The 16,855-nt window shown below is 35.6% G+C and overlaps 1 protein-coding gene across 5 annotated transcripts in view; it reads left to right on the top strand.

The window, feature by feature from the left end:
• Window positions 1-16,855, top strand: part of FGFR2 (fibroblast growth factor receptor 2) — a 121,794-nt gene that overhangs the window by 7,740 nt on the left and 97,199 nt on the right. For 3 of the 5 annotated variants that reach the window (XM_070945736.1, XM_070945735.1, XM_070945737.1), the window contains exon 2: window positions 1,285-1,544. In XM_070945736.1, coding sequence (XP_070801837.1) covers window positions 1,370-1,544 — 175 coding nt within the window. In that variant the 5' untranslated portion in view covers window positions 1,285-1,369. Of the gene's footprint in view, window positions 1-1,284; window positions 1,545-16,232; window positions 16,296-16,855 lie in introns of all 5 variants that reach the window. The other 2 variants (XM_070945734.1, XM_070945732.1) reach the window with 1 other exon arrangement.

Genomic DNA, 16,855 nt, shown 5'->3' with positions numbered 1-16,855 from the left:
GTAAAATATGAACAGAAAACAAGCATCCCACAGTATCAGTATATCATTTGCTCATTATTTAAACATATCAGAAATTGCTAAAAAATAATCACAACAATAACCACCAAACAATAATTACTAAATGTTTTCTGTGCCTTCCTAAACATTATGGGTGAACACCTTTCCTTGACTTATTACCAGCTGCAACATATTTCCAGAATATTCAGACAGGGCAGTTCAAATTTTCCATTAAAAGATCTGACAAAATGAATAAACTGTTAAGAATACAGAAGTGCCATGAGTGATTGTGACTGTAATATATTTGTGTCTCATTAATTTAGTAATTTACAATCACTGAGAATAAAGATCCTTGATTCCAAAGATATCTGCATGTGGGATATAGGATTGCTTTTTACCTATAGAACATATATTTTCAGATACATTCAGTTAATATTGAAAATTGTAAGTGCTAAGTATTATTATGGTGTTTACATTGTTTCAGTTTAGAGGAAGATTATCTATAGTTCCACTTTACAGAAACAGCATAAAAGTAACTTTAGTAGATTACAGTGTTTCTAAACTGTATTATTGTAGGCTGAGGATGGTTAACTGTTTAAATCAACACCCATAATTTCACCACAGATAGAAAGCTAGCATATCAGTAGAATAGGCCAGGCTAAAGCTATTTATTTATTTATTTATTTATTTAATTTTTATGCCACCTATCCCACTGATATCATGGTATATTTGCTATCTATCTGTAGGAGAGGTTTTATCCCCCCCCCGTGTTTATGGAATTTGATATTTCAATAAAATCTTAAAAGTTCTGTACTGTATTATATGTTATTATGGCATCTTAACCTTGGCTCAGTGATTCATCATGGGAAGTAGAATTTAAATTCAAATGTCCCAGGTCTGTGCTTGTCTTTATCAATATAATATGGTATTTAACAATTGTAGCTATCTTTCTTAAGACTAATTTCAAAATTGGCAGAAGTTTTATTATGTGTAATCTGCTAAAAGTTTTGATGGACTCAGGATCTTTGAGAAGAGATGACTATCTTAGTCAATACTAAATTGATACTTCTTGAACTACTGCATTTATTTCTCTGATTTTCTCTCATTACTTAAATTGCCATCTCATTTCATGACATCTTGGAGTTTAAACAAAATTGGAACAGGAGAATAGTAGTTGCTTAAACTGAGGATGATTAAGGATACATATAGAGGGTGTTTCATAAGAATGTAATGTTGTCATTTTGGTGATGATCTTAGTTCACATTTTCTTTCTCCTTTTCTGTTTAGGAGAATTGGTAGAAGCTGGGAATAAGAAGATATTTACCAAGGCTTAAGTGCTGCTTTCAGCCCATGTTTGTTTAGAAGAGCTCAGATGGGATTAAAGTCCACATGGAGTTATGGAAGACAACCACAGACTGGCACTGAGAAGATGTTCAGTTGGGATTCATATTGCCGTATCTGCCTGGTGATGATCACCATGGCTGGATTTTCCTTGGCTAGGCCATCAGACAGTCTAGTTGGTGAAGAGACTACTTCAGAACCTGGAGGTAAGTCCACTTTTCTGTTTTGTTCTGAACATGATCAGGCATAGGACATTCAGATCATACAGAAGCAACTATATGTGTCCAGTTCTCAAGTGATTTTTTTCAAAGATGATCATTTATAGAGAGCTCATCAAATTTTCCATAAGTAAATTATGAATGAAGCCAGATATATGTGTCCAAGGATAATCCTGCAGGATCCAATCTGGGTCGGTCACCAGGACTAGAGGTTTTGTCTTCCAAGCTTTCAGACTCAAGCTGGAGCCCATCTTCAGGAAATTTCTCTCTACTGTAGCAGAGTGGATGGGCTCCAGCACGTTTAAAAGTTTGGAAGACAAAACCTCTGGTGCTGGTGACTGACCCAGATTGGATCCTGCTAAGTAAACTATTTTTGCTGAGATGTGTCATCATCATTGTTAGTTAGTTCTGAGGAAAACAACCATGACTATATCTATATCCTTATATCTTTTTGAGTTTCAGTAGTATGTTTAGGGATCCAGGATAGGAGACATAATACAGAAGAATAATTCAAACAAATGTTAACTGTAGATATAACTCCTGGACTACTGTTTGTGACAATTCTTCATGGTGGCACTTTCAAACCTGTAGATAGTAGTACTTTACTACTACAAACCTGTAGTACTTTAAGAAACCTTGATAACTTTTTAGTTAGAGCCATGGTGGCGCAGTGGTTAGAGTGCAGTACTGCAGGCTGACTGCTAACTGATTGCAATTGGCAGTTCAAAAAGGTTGACTCAGCCTTCCATCCTTCCGAGGTGGGTAAAATGAGGACCCAATTGTTGGGGACAATATGCTGACTCTGTAAACTGCCTAGAGAGGGTTGTAAAGCACTGTGAAGTGGTATATAAGTCTAAGTGCTATTGCTATTACCATCGAGATTTGAAGATCTAATTATTACTTTGATCTATTTACACCATTGTTTCTTTCTGACCTAAATTAGTCCTTTTACTGATGTTTAATTTTAAATTATGTGATCAATCACACTTATAAATTATTTTCTAAGGCATTCATTCTAAAACAAAGCATTTGTCATGCCTTTAAAAAAGCAAGGAAGATTTCTCAACTGTAATAGTAATAATAATAATAATAATAATAATAATAATAATAATAATAATAATAATAATAATAATAATAATAATAATAATATATGTTGGACTCTGTCCAGTATTTTACAATAATATACAGTTTAGCTTTGTATATTGTCTAACAATAATATTAACTTTTGCATATTAAAAATTCTTATTTGGAAGAGAGGGAAGTCCTGTTTATGTCCAGATTTTGGTTGATCTTTTCTCCAAATTAATGTGTTTAGTTTAATGAAAAGGAACCCATAACTCAAAATGGTTATAAATGCTATTTTACTTCTATTGATGCTGAATATTACTAAAGAGAAGTTTTTTCACAAAATATCTGTGCCATCTTCACAATAGTTAAGGATTTCTTTGTTGACCCTTCTTTTAAACTCCTTATTCTGTTGGTCTAAGGCCCAGAAAATGCAGTTTGAGGAACTTTGTGGTGAGGAAAATATATACCCCAAGAAAAAGGCATACAAAGATTCTCGTGTAGAATGGTTTTTAACTATTGAGGTTTTCATTTTAAAATTCTGTGGACTACTGTTACTTGTTTCCCTTGGACGTAATATAGCTGCTATGTTGCACAGTCTTCAGTTGAAAACAAAACCAGATTGATGGGGCCACATTTGGCCCATGGAAAATGATCTTTCTGCTGGCTTTCTAGCAAGTTTTTCTTATTCCTTCAAAGCCACAGAAAAAGCCTGTGGTGCACATGCCACAGAGTTCTGCTGAAATCTAAACAAAATCTCCATGCTTGTGCATGCCAAAAAAAATATGGATGACTGACAATACTTGATATTGTTGTAATATTTTGTATGAAGAAAGATTTTTATGGCCATAATTATTCCGAACTCACAGTTTAACAATCGTTCTGTTTTCCTGTGTTCCCCAAACTGTAGTATTTATGGAATGTTAAGATGATGTTTTTGATTATGGTGTACTTATTGAATGCACATATGTTTTTATTATTCTGTGCATAATCAACCCCCCCACACCTCCAAATCTTCTGAGCCTCTCAGGGGATCGGTGCATTTCTAATATAGTTGTTGTTATCTTGTAGTACAGTGAGCTAACACATTTATATTAACTGACCTGTCAAATAATCTTGTCAGGGTAATGTTTATGAAATGTGTCCATTCCCAGATGTTTTATGCAGGAGATGAGGCCTCTGCATATCATAACATTTCTTGACTCCCCCCTCCCCTTTCTTTTCTGCTCAGTTCATTAGAATGCAAGTATGATTGGAGTTTTTTCTTCTCATATATAACATTTAGAATTAATTCTCAGAGTCATTTAAGTGTGTGTATTGAACTATGCTTTTCTAGAAAAAGAATATTACCGTAGTATAGAAATTATGTACTACCCCAATAAAACAGTGGGTTTTTTGTGGACTTTTTATGTAGGTAATGTAGTGTAGGTTTACTATGTTTTTATGTCATTTGCCTTCTGGTGGTTTACAAATGTAAGAAGGTATTATCAGGTGAATCTCATAGTTGCTTGCTTAGAGATTATAGCAGATCTCCACATCTTGAGGTAGAGCTGTTTTTCCAGTGAAGCTTTGGGCTTGGTATCTTTTATGTCCAAAGCCTGTGCTTTTCTACTCAGCCACAGCTCTTCCTCAGGGTTGCTTCCTGCTTCCTGCAATCTGGCAGCCTTCAGAATCTTCATTCATTTCTTCACATTTCCTGTACCTAGCATTTAATACATCTGCGTATATGTTTATCATGTGTATTTCTTATGTGTATCAGCTAGAGCAGTGATGGCTAACCTTTTCCGGACCGAATGCCCAAAGCGCATGTAACCCTGAATGTAACCCCCCAAATGCAATGTGTGCACAGCCCCTGCCCATGTGCCCTGCCCCCCACACAAGTGCACATGGACCCCCGTGCATGCATGTGCAGCCCCCTATGCATGCGCATGCAGCCCCCTATGCATGCATACGCCTCAACCCGTGCATGCGTATGCACTCCCACACATGACCAATCCCCCATGTGTGCATGCACGCGCCCCCTGCACATGCATATGCACCCCCCCCACATGTGTGACAAAGACTCAAAGACCAGCTGGTCAGTGGGAGATGCGTGCACATACATGGCGGAGCTGAACTGGGGCAACGGCTCGCTTGCCCACAAAGAGGGTGCTGCGTGCCACCTCTGGCTCACATGCCATAGGTTCACCATCACAGAGCTAGAATGAAACACAGTGGAAAAAAGAGTGGAACTCACATGGAAATTAATCTAGCAAAAGGTGTGTAGAATTATTCTAATGTCCTTTGGAAAGGGACAAAAATCTATGCCAAACATCTATTTGAAATGTTTTATGATTGGATTGAAAACAATTATATCCTGGCTGAAGAACAGGCTAGATGTTTTACCAGAACCAAGTGATAATCCTACAACTCCTACTAGTGGAGAAATACACCTTTGAATCCAATTATTCCCTTTATGCAGTTTTTGTGGATTTCAAATCGCATTTGACCCCATATTGAGAGAATTATTTTGGAATGAATTGCTATCTACCAACATAGATACAGAATTACTTTTACTAATCTACTTGGTAGCAATACAAACCTGAGGGTAAGATGTGATCCCTAAGGGCAACTAACGAACTCAAATTTTAACAGCATGAGGAGTAAAGCAAGGCTGTATCCCCACTCTATTACTCCTTTCCGTCTTAAGCTCTGTTACATATCATCTCAATGAAGGCAATTTTCACACACCAAAATTAGTTTATAGAGGCCTTTTAGTCCTTCTGTATGCTGACAACATGGTTATTATGTCATGAAGTGTGGCAAAGATGCAAAAAACATTTATATCATTTGCTCAATATTGTGAATTAAGAAAAATTATTGATAAATTACCCAAAAAATCCTCCTAGTTCTGACCTTTTACAAAAGACCTAATATTTATCATTGATATAGCAATGGCAATAATATTCAGCTTTAATTACTTGGAGCTACTTTTCATTTTTTGGGATGGAGGGACCTACACTTGGCTCACCTTATAAGTTGTTCAGAGTAGTGAAACAGGTGTATTATACTTTTATTTCATTAAAGGTATCATTATATTCCAGTTGCACTAAAATGTTTTAAGGCAAAAGCTATGGCACAATTATTATATGGGATTCATTACCATAACAACACCCAAAAGATATTGTCTTCAGTTCTTAAGATCATGCAAGTTCCTAGATGTGTATTTAATTCAGCTTTAAGACTAGAGATAGGAATTACAAGGATAGAAGTCAGGATCTGGATGGTTATTTTTAATTATTGGTTAAGACTACTCTTTAATCCAACAGCCTGACATCCCTCATTAACAGAAATAGCTTCCAATCTACCTGGAAAATATCCATTACAGAAAATCTGGCAGCCTTGGTTTTTCTAATGAGGCAATAGTCATTAGAGCTGGGCTGGCCTAACTTCTCCAATTGTTTAATTTTAATTTGAATTTTAAATGGGGTATTTTAATTGTTGGGCCAAATTGTTTAATATATTTTAAATTGCTTTTAAATTTTTGTATTCTATGTTTTTTACCTTTGGCTGTTCACTGCCCTGAGTCCTTCGGGAGAAGGGCGGTATATAAATTTAAATATAAATAAATAAATAAATAAAATACATAAAATGGAATATGGCCAAGCAAAAAAAAAAATCACTGAAGGAGAGGATTTTTTATTCAGGATGGCAACTTTTAGCACCAAGGCTACATAGGTCTGGGGGACTGGCTTTTATGACTGTTACATCACTATAAAGTCACTATTATCCATCATGTTAGCAAATTTTGCCTCATGCTACAAGAGCAAGACAACACAATATTGATCCACAACTCTATATTTCTTTATATGCCTATGGAGATTCTCAGTCATCCAGGTCATGGTTGTCCCAAAGGTGCTTTTTCAAAAGCACTGGACTTTGTTTTTCTTTGAAGAGATTTCTCTTTTCATCCAAGAAGCTTCCTCAGTTCTGATGTATTTCGTTGATTCCTTTAAAACTCTTCCTCCCTCCCTTCCTTTCTTCCTTTCCAACTCATGTAACTTATTTTGGCTGCCATCTTTAACATACCTTTTGTGCATGTGTGTGTGTGTTTGTATACACACATATATTACATACACTTTTTATTTATTTAAAACAGGTATATAGCCATCCAACTTCTAACCAACTCTATGTATGTATACATACACATATTGATCAAAGACCTTGTTTGTTTGTTTATTTTATTACATTTATTTATTTTATTTCTTAAACTTATATGGTGCCCATCTCACCTAGAGATGATCCATCTAGGCAGCTTACAACCAATAAACCTTAATAAAGATTTACCTACCAATCTTTGGGAAGAGAATAAGAGGAGAATAGTCTAAGTATGGTTGGAGAAGCCACTGCATGTACTTACGCAGAAGTCAATTATGTGTTCTGGGTTCTTTCTGCCACTGCGAGGTCTAGCATCCATCCAGCCAGCCAGCACTGTCTCTAACTCTGGCTCGATCTCTAGTTCCATATTTACAAATATCTAAATGTGTGTGTGTTTTTTGGGGGGGAGGTATATAGTTCTCATATAAGTCCTCATAAGAGCCGAGGTAGCGCAGTGGTTAGAGTTCAGCACTGCAGGCTACTTTAGTTGACTGCTAGCTCCAGTTCGGCAGTTCAAATCTCACTGGCTCAAGGTTGACTCAGCCTTCCATCCTTCTGAGGTCGGTAAAATGAGAACCCAGATTGTTGGGGGCAATATGCTGACTCTGTAAAACTGCTTAGAGAGGGCTGTAAAAGCACTATGAAGCGGTATATAAGTCTAAGTGCTATTGCTATATTCTTGATTGTATAGCATGATTTATTCATGAACTGTTCCTATGCATCCTCACCACCATTAAAGCAGAATGCATGATTATATAGAATACGACAAACTATTTTAGTAAAAGGGGCAGGGGGCCATTTGTTGGCATCACAGTGGGATTATACTATTAATGTCATTTCAGGGAAGATTTATCTTCTGTTCAGAGAGTGTGCTTTCAAAGTGCATTGCCTCTGGAGTAGATATTCACTGTGCCAAATTGAGATCTTACAAGCATATGGAGTTACTGAGAAAACATCTGTTTCTTTTCCTGGGCAGAACTTATATTTGCATATAGAAAACCATTTCAGACTGGGACAATGAAGAATTACTGGAGGAGAAAAAAGTGGATGTGCGTAATGGGATAATAAGAATGTGTATGTGGCAGACGGGATGGAGTTATTGGGGGAGAGGCAGTGATAATGACATTTTGTAGAAGAGAGCTTCTTTTATTACAAATCAGATATACACAGAAGCATACAAACAGGTGGAGTCAAGCCCCATAGCCCAATCACAATATGTTTTATTAATTAATACAGTATACTGTATGCAAGTAGATATATACATACATGCTCCTATATAAACATACATATATACATACACAAATGCTTTTATTATTGCCATTTTGGGGTTTTAATGTAATAACCTGATGAAAAATATATTTATATGCTGGAGAAACTAAAGACCTTTCAGCGTTTCTTAAACCAAATTTGTTGGTTGGTTCAGCAAACCAATTTGTGGAAGATTGCAGTTTCAGACTCAGTATTATTAGAAACCAGCTAATTTATTAAAAGAATTAATGGTGGAATCTGGTGCTTTGTCCAAAGAAAGCATGTATGGGTTCGTGCCAGAGAAATAGAATTTTACAGAAGATTTAATTTGAACAGTCACAGTAATGTAATTCTTCTAAGATTATATTGGAATTGCATGCACTTTTATCTAATATACAGTTATACCCATTTAGCATCATTATATCGTTCTTATTTTTTTTTACTTATTATTTATTGCATATCTTTTAGTTCATTCAACTCCCAAACCTCTGAAAGGTTTGTACTAATCAGTGGTTTTAAACATTGTATAACTACAAGAGAGTCAAAAACAATATGAGCAATAAACAAGATCAAAAGCTCTGTGATCAAAACAAACTTAACCTAAACCCATATTGTAAAAAGGGGATGTTAATACATATCTGTTAATACAACGCATAATTTAGTTAGTGAGTGTTTAAAGGTTAAATAAGCTAACCCATCTTGGAATTGTACTTGAATTGTAAATTCAAAACATAATAAGTGAAATTGAATGTTTAGGCATTTGGTATTCTGAACCTATTACAATTAAGGAAAAGCAACTCTGAAGTTCATTTATGCCACAATTTTTAAAATAGATTTTTAACTTAATGCCAATTAAGAAAGTGCAAATATACCCAAGGTTAAAATAATTGCAAGCACCCTTTTCAGCTTGGGTTTAAACACATCTCTAGCGTTTTGAGAAAACTTGAAGATTAGAATATCTAACTACATTATATATCTTCATTCAGGAATGATTTATAGAGTCTAATTAATTCACTAAAATTGCAGATATTGCGGTATATCAAACCCGTCATGGCTAAAGATACTATGGGAGAATTTGAACCACCTTATCCATTCTTTGTTTGCTTCTTCTTTCTTTCTTTCTTTGTTTGCTTAGATTAGACATTGATGAAACCTTGTTTCAAGAGCAGCCCTCGGGCACTGCTAGCATGCACCTGATCAATCATGTTTGCACTCTGGTCCATGTTTGTTGGGAGCATGCCACTGCATTGTGAAGAGCTGAGTGTGTTGCTAGGTGTAGCCCGCATACCCTTAGTGCTATCATCACAGATTGCTCATTGTTCTGTGGGTAGCATAAATAATTGCCAAGACTGGTTACATGTCGTTTACAAATTCCCAGTTGTAGCTTTTCTTGTTGATTTTATTAGTATACCAATAATCATATTTTTCTTTTAAATTACATGCTTAATCAGTTTAATCTATTTTTCTCCCAATAGTCAACTTGCCAACTAACTTTATGCAGATTATGATTATGGGAGCGTCATGGCGCTCCCATATAACACCTCTCCTGCGCGAGCTGCACTGGCTCCCGGTAGTCCTCTGGGTGCGATTCAAGGTGTTGGTGACCACCTTTAGGGCGCTCCATAGCTTAGGACCTGGATATCTACGAGACCGCCTTCTGCCACCGAAAGCCTCCCACTAGTTCTTTAGTTCAACATAAGATATTATACTATTGGACAATATTAGGGTGCTTTGGCTCAGTAGTTAAAGAGCTGGTAGTTAAAGAGATGTTGAATCTCAGAAGTTGGGTTCGAGCCCCAAGCTCTACTTGATGGGGTGAGCTTCCATTACTTGCTGGCCACATGACCATGGATATGTCTTCAGACAAGCTGGGTCCCTTGACTAATAAATGGAGATGAGCACCACTCCTAGAGTTGAACATGACTGGACAGGAGAAACCCTTACCTTTATTATATTAGTAATTTCTATAACTTTTCCTTCTTAGTTCTGAGCTCCAGTATTTTCTAAAATGATTAAAGGAAAAGTTAGGATCAAATACCCACTCAATTGGGTGTCAGTTACTATTCTCAAATCAAGCGCTCATAGTGTTCTAGAAGATAAAAAGTGAAGAGTTCTCCATATATATATTTTAAAAGTGTGTGATATGTGGGTGTGTAAATGTAATAAATTAGCAAACAAATATGATAGCAAGTTATTCTCAATAAAATCCAGTCAGAGTTCTTGCCTACCCCCTCTTCTTACTATTGCAGTTTGTCATCGTGTATATTTTTCTTCTGTTTTACAATTTTGACATATACAGATATATTTTAAATAAAAAGTTGGCTAGCATAGCCATTGAACCTGGGCCTAATATTGCTATCTGGGGATAGAATAGAGGCCAAGAGATTCCATTTCGTCATTTCTCTTTTGCATGAAGCATTGTTCTTTCTGAACCAACATTTTTAAATTTATGGATTTCAGTATTAGATGTGATCACTGTTGATCAGATCACAGAGGCTAAATTTTAAGTTTGGGCAGGTTTATGATTATGAAAATCGCCTTTTAGTATCTTATTTTTTCCTTAGAGGAAATCAGAGCTACAGTTCTATATATATATATTTAAAATTCTTTAATCACTATTCTCTAGCAGTGTTATGTGCCTCGTGACTCAGGAAGAGCTTCTTAAATTTGAGCCACATTCTTGCCATTCAGAGAATACTAATGAAGTTAAACCTTAATGATGGGAGGTTTTACTGGGGTCCCAGGTTGAAAGGCAGCTGAGTTGAACTGAATAATTAGTTTGTACATATAGTTGATAAATAGCAAGCTCACTGATGACCTTTTCTCACCCATGTTGTCTGTAAGGAAACCTGCTGAGCTAGTTAATTTGGTCTCTGTTTGGCATTTAGCTTCCTTTTCTCTTTACAGCTGATGTTCAGACTAACTATCCCTTGGTTTTTAAATAATACAAACACTATTTTGAGTTCTTTCATTTTGTTAAAATGTCATTTAAAATCCTCTTCCCTGGGGACACCTTAAGCACTTAGCTTTGGATTGAGTATTGACTAATTTCAAAGAAGTAATAAGTTTATGTACTCTGAACCAAACCACCACCAAAGTTAATTGGCCATAATCCAACATGTCTTGTTTTATTATGAATGCTCTAGAAGTGAACATAGGCAAAGAGTGGATCTGAATTGTTATATTGAGGAACTGAAACCAATTAACCATTGGGCTTTAAAAGTAAATATTTGGAAATAACTTTTTTTCCTCCTGAAGAGATTGAAGCAGTGGTGGGATTCAGCCAGTTCGCACCACTTCAGGAGAACCGGTTGTTAACTTTCTGAGCAGTTTGGTGAACTGGTTGTTGGAAGAAATCATTAGGGCAGAGAACTGGTTGTTAAATTACTTGAATCCCACCACTGGATTGAAGATACTAAATTACAGGATTTTGAGGGACTCATTTGTGTACTTGTCAGATGCTGTTACAATTGAAGCATCTGTCTCTCCTTGTCCATTTTTCACTTCCTTTTTTTAGTTGCTAAGGTGTGTTGATGATTACCTGAAATTAATTTCATTGCACCTTAGTATCCTGAAAGAAATAAGGTAGGTGACCATCAGGGAGAATTTTGCCAAAAGGAAAACTATTGAATGATAGTTTCCTCATTGAAGCGTGCGGATGCTACATGTTTTTCCAGCATCACCTATCAAACTTTTTCTTCATTTAGATCTTTTAAATAACATTTGCTATCTGTATCCCACAGTTTTAAAATCAATCTTATTTCTTTAAAATAAAACAATCAGTTTTATATTTCTTATATTTGCTTTTTGTTTTTTAAATTTTACAATATCAGTTCCCCCCTCCCCCAATCAATACTGTTTTTAAAAAATTGTTTATCATATGCCAGCCAGTGAATCTAATGCTGTGAAGCAGCATACAAATATAATTGAAGAACAAATTCTGGATATAATTTCCTTTGGTTTTTTTTTCTTTATAATTCAGTGATAGATGTATGTGGGGGACCTTGAAGTCCCAGATTTCTATCCAGACATCTCTAGGCATGGTAAAAATAGAACCTAACTGAAATCTAATAACATCACCAGGTTCTATATTTCACTTTCTCAGTGAGAAAGTTTCTCACCCACCTTTCTTTTGGGTGCTGGCAGAGGCACTATAGTAAGATCACTGAATTTGGGACCCCTTTAGATTGGGAAGTTGGGAATTAATGGTAAGGTAAGTGTATTTAACTTAGTCGAAATTTTGTCCTTCTATTTTTGACTCCTTCCCTTCCTTCCATCCAGTATCAGTGATATATTAGTAGGTTTGAAAATATGTGCATGAAAAATATATAGCTTGCAAATCAGGGCTTGCTAGTAGAATTGTTAGACCATCCTTCTCAACTTTTTAGTCATTTCAGATATGTTTCTTAATTTCCATTGTACTGGGTAAAGTGGTGATATAAAATGGGGATTTTTTTAGTTCTTTTGTTAGGGGAATATATACTTAATAAGAACATTTCTAATAAGAAAGCATGATTTTTAGGTATCCTAACATGATCTGTGTTTTTTGAAAGTCATAAATAAATAAAAATAAGTACATAAATAAAAATAAGTACAAAATAGATGTTTAGCCAAGTTGATTATTGATAAGATTATCAGCATGGATGGATATTTAAAATGTGGGGTCCTTGGTGCTCTCTGAGCTTGGTTGTTTTCTTGCCGATGTTTCATTACCCAAATTAGTTAACATCAACAGGATTAGCACTGATGATGTTACCTAGTTTGGATAATAAAACATCAGCAAGAAAACAACCAAGATCAGAGAGCACTAAGGACCACACTGAGCTACAGATATTCTCCTTTATTGATACTCAGAATTCTGGAGTATTCATGGAGACAACAGATACGCCTAACTGTACAAATGTTCACTTTATTCCATGAGGTCCTGTATATCTTATTGACTCATAATCCTTTGTTCTTTACAGCAGTCGGTAATAAACTGTGATGATACCACAATGATGGCATTTGTATGGTGATACCATTGCACAAATACCCTAATTACATACTTGTGTCATCGGATGCAAGTATATATAGTAGGGCATTTAAAATGTGACGTCATTACATGTGTCCTCATTTGCCTCATCGATCCCTTAGGATTGTCATGACTCTTTATGTATTCCTGTAAACTTATGAAATTGTGGTGGCTTAGAGGTGAAGACGCTTGCCTCCCGCTTGCAAGGAAGCTTGGAAGGTTGAGAGTTCAATCCTAGGTAGCAGCAGATATTTCTCTCATAAGGTACAAACAAACAAAAAAAATTTGCTATGAGTTCCACATTGGGGTCATAAAAACAAATATTTTTTAAATCAAGAAAATGATTTTTAAAAAAGTAATAAAACTGCTTATTGTAGTTTGGAAATGTGGTGTTAGCTTTCAATAATGATTTGCAAGTAAATTTAAGCTACAGATACTGAAAATATGCTTTTCATGAAAATTCTAGCAAGAGAATGCTTTAAGAGAAGCTGTAGCTATATCAAAACTAGGCAAGAGAGAATTAAAGTAGTCCAATAATGAGTGCAATATTACAATATTTTCTAGACATTGATTTTCCAAGTTGGCTAAAAACATTTTAATCTCCTTCTATTTTTAATATTTCATTTAACTTCAAAAATGTTAAATCCCTCCTTAAATATTTTATTCCAAAATGCTTTTTGCAAAGAAATTACTTGTGTAATTTACATACTGCTAATAGAAAAAAATATCTGGAAAACTGTTGTTCTGAAAATGTTAAAAGATTGTAGACAATGTTTCTTTCTGATCTTGAAATAATGCCATGATACTATTTATGTGATCATAGGAAAGCATCCAACTTGTCCCAAAGCCAATTAATTAAAATACTTCCTTGTACTTACATTGATGTATTGAATAACATTTCAGAATAGTACAATAAAGGCCATGGTTCTGTGTACGCATATTTGGGAATAACAACATTAAACTTAAAGGAACTGTCTGAGTAAATTAGCACTGAACGTCACTGTTCAAGGATATACAATATGCATAAACACTCACAAATATGGGTTACATTTCTGTAACCAGAGTTTGCATTTCCTACGTCAGATGAGAAGAATACATTTTTCTCCTTCTGTCCTGGTTACTTTTTACAGCGGCACGATTGAGAGCATTTTAACAAACTGTATCACTGTTTGGTTTGGTGGCAGCAGTGCCTCAGATAGAAAGTCCATTAAGAGAGTGGTAAGGACAGCCGAGAAGATTATAGGAAGCTCGCTTCCCATTATTCAGGATACTGTTTATAAGCTCTGTATGCTTAGAGCTTGAAGCATTGTTAGACATCCCACATAGCCACTTCACGGTCTGTTTCTGTTGCTCCATCCTGAGAGGAGGTTTCGAAGCATTTATTGCAGGACGATTAGATTCTGTAACAAATTTGTTTCTTATGCCACCAGTCTTGTAAATTCACAGGATTCTTTTATTTTTTATTTTTGCCATTTATATATATACAATCAAACTAGACTGTGATGTTTGTCTGTGTCATGTGTGTATGTGGGTATATGCATAATGTTTATCCTTTGAGAGCTGAATGCAATGAAATTTCATTTTAATGTATGCTAATTAGTGTACATTTGAAAGGACAATAAAGTTCTACTCTACTTTATTCTTAGTGCAGAGGGACAGGTATGACTTATTTATTATAATATTTAATAGTTATTAAAACTATGAGATAAATTGCTTGTTTTCATATCTAGCAATCAAATAAATTATTAATAGATTCAGTTTTTCATACTGAAACTACATAGTTTTGGAGCTAAAACTATTTTCACCTAATCATAACTAGCCATTTTTGGCACAAGTAGTAACTTGCAACGATTTAGATAAATTGAATGAAGATTGCTTTTAACTTCAAATTCCCTAATTTGATACCATGACTAAGGAACAAGCCTCAGCATTTTTAATGTATTCATACTGGAACTAGCTGCAGTGAGTCAGATTACTGAAAAATATTTTCATATATGTTAAATAATATCTATTTTGTAACTACCAGCCCCTGCCCTATCCTCTTTCTTGGGTTATCAGCTTTTGCTCTGAGGGCTCTTCTGCTAACCATGGTGTGGAGATATCCTACTATAGGACACATCTTATAATACACTTGTGTTTCATCCACAGTTCACTATTGAGGCAACCTAATTCTGCCTTTAAGTGTTCCAATTTCAAAATAGTGTTTTAGGTTTTCTCCTGATTGATTTGTCTTGGTGTACAAATGATCTACAATGCCTCATTCACAATCTTCAGTGGCTGGCTCCCATTGGTTTATTAAGGCTACTATGGGCATGTCTGTCCCTCTGGTCTGCAGGCCTACAGTCCATGGTCATTTTGGTTTAGGCTGCAGGTTAAATTAGATCACACAGGCATAGAATCCTTGATCTTAATATCTGCAAAGTCTCATTTGCTCATTAAGTGAGCTGTTTGTACGTCCTCGTAGGCCAGTCTTCTAGTTCGGTTATGAAACATATGTTCAGAAGTGTTTCCTGTAAACTTGTCTGGTTAAAAAAAAGGGGGGGGGGTATTGCTAATCAATTTAAAGTGGGAAAAATGTAGTATGTAAGAGCTTCTTCTCATGTTGATAAAAGTGGCATCCGTTATCAAAACAGTGAACAGATGGATATTCCACTCCTTCATGAGATGGAGATATCTAGCCCTTTTCATTGAAAGTTCAGGAGGAAACAAGCAACTTTTGCCATCTTGAAACTCTTTAGATGTTTCTTTTGAAGTAGAAGAATTTTTGGAATTTCTGAGTTGCGTTATACACACACACACACACACACACACACACACACACACACACACACACACACTGTTCAACAGAGCTTGTCCCATGATTTAACTGTGAGGAACAAATACTGATGGTTCTGTCCCAAATTAATATATGAAACATTTTCTTTAGCATTTATTGAAGAGGTTTGGCAGGTTTAGATTAAATTGATTAAATTCTCCTGGTTTTCCCCTTTAGTTGAGGTGATAGAAAGATGAGTAAACCTGTTAATAGTTTTCTGGAAGACAGATCGGTGGACTAGGGCAGTGGTGGGCAAATGTGACTCTTTTACAACCTGTGGACTTCAACTCCCAGAATTCCTGAGACTAGAGGACAGATGATGATGAATGGGAGGGAGGTGTATCAACACTCTATGCACATTTCTTCCCTCTTCCCTCTCCATTCTTGTGTCCAACTACAGGTAGTCCTCAAATTACAACAGTTCATTTAGTGACCATTCGAAGTTACAACGGCACTGAAAAAAGTGAGTTATGACCGCTTTTCACACTTATGACTGTTGCAGCATCCCTATGGTTACGTGATCAAAATTCAGACACTTGGCAATTGTCTCATATTTATGACCATTGCAGTGTTCTGGAGTCATGTGATCCCTTTTGCAAACTTCGAAGAGCAAAGTCAGTGGGAGAGCCAGATATACTCAATAACCGTGGTATTAACTTATCAACTGTAGCAATTCACTTTAACAACTGTGGCAGGAAAAGTCATAAAGTGGGGCAAAATTCACTTAACAAATGTCTCATTTGCAGCAGAAATGTTGGGCTCAATTGTGAACGTCAGTCAAGGATTTACCTTTGATTTGTGTTACTTTTTGAAATAGGACTACTTCCAATGTTGAGAAATAGCCTAAATGACAGGTGACCTCTAGAGTATTTTAGAAATGGGTCCTTTCTTGCGTTATTGCGGATCTTTTTATATTAGGATTTTAATTGTATTATTTTATTTCTGCTAAGAAAAATAATCTATTAGATAATTTAACAATCATTCCTCTTTATATACGGTCTCTGAATAAACACTGGATGTGAT

The sequence above is a fragment of the Pituophis catenifer genome, unplaced genomic scaffold, assembly GCF_029215685.1.
Source record: "Pituophis catenifer annectens isolate HBS135680 unplaced genomic scaffold, rPitCat1.0.hap2 SCAF_6, whole genome shotgun sequence".
Lineage (NCBI taxonomy): Eukaryota > Metazoa > Chordata > Lepidosauria > Squamata > Colubridae > Pituophis > Pituophis catenifer.
Note: the sequence above shows the minus strand (reverse complement) of the source record. Positions and strands in the feature narration are given on the sequence as shown.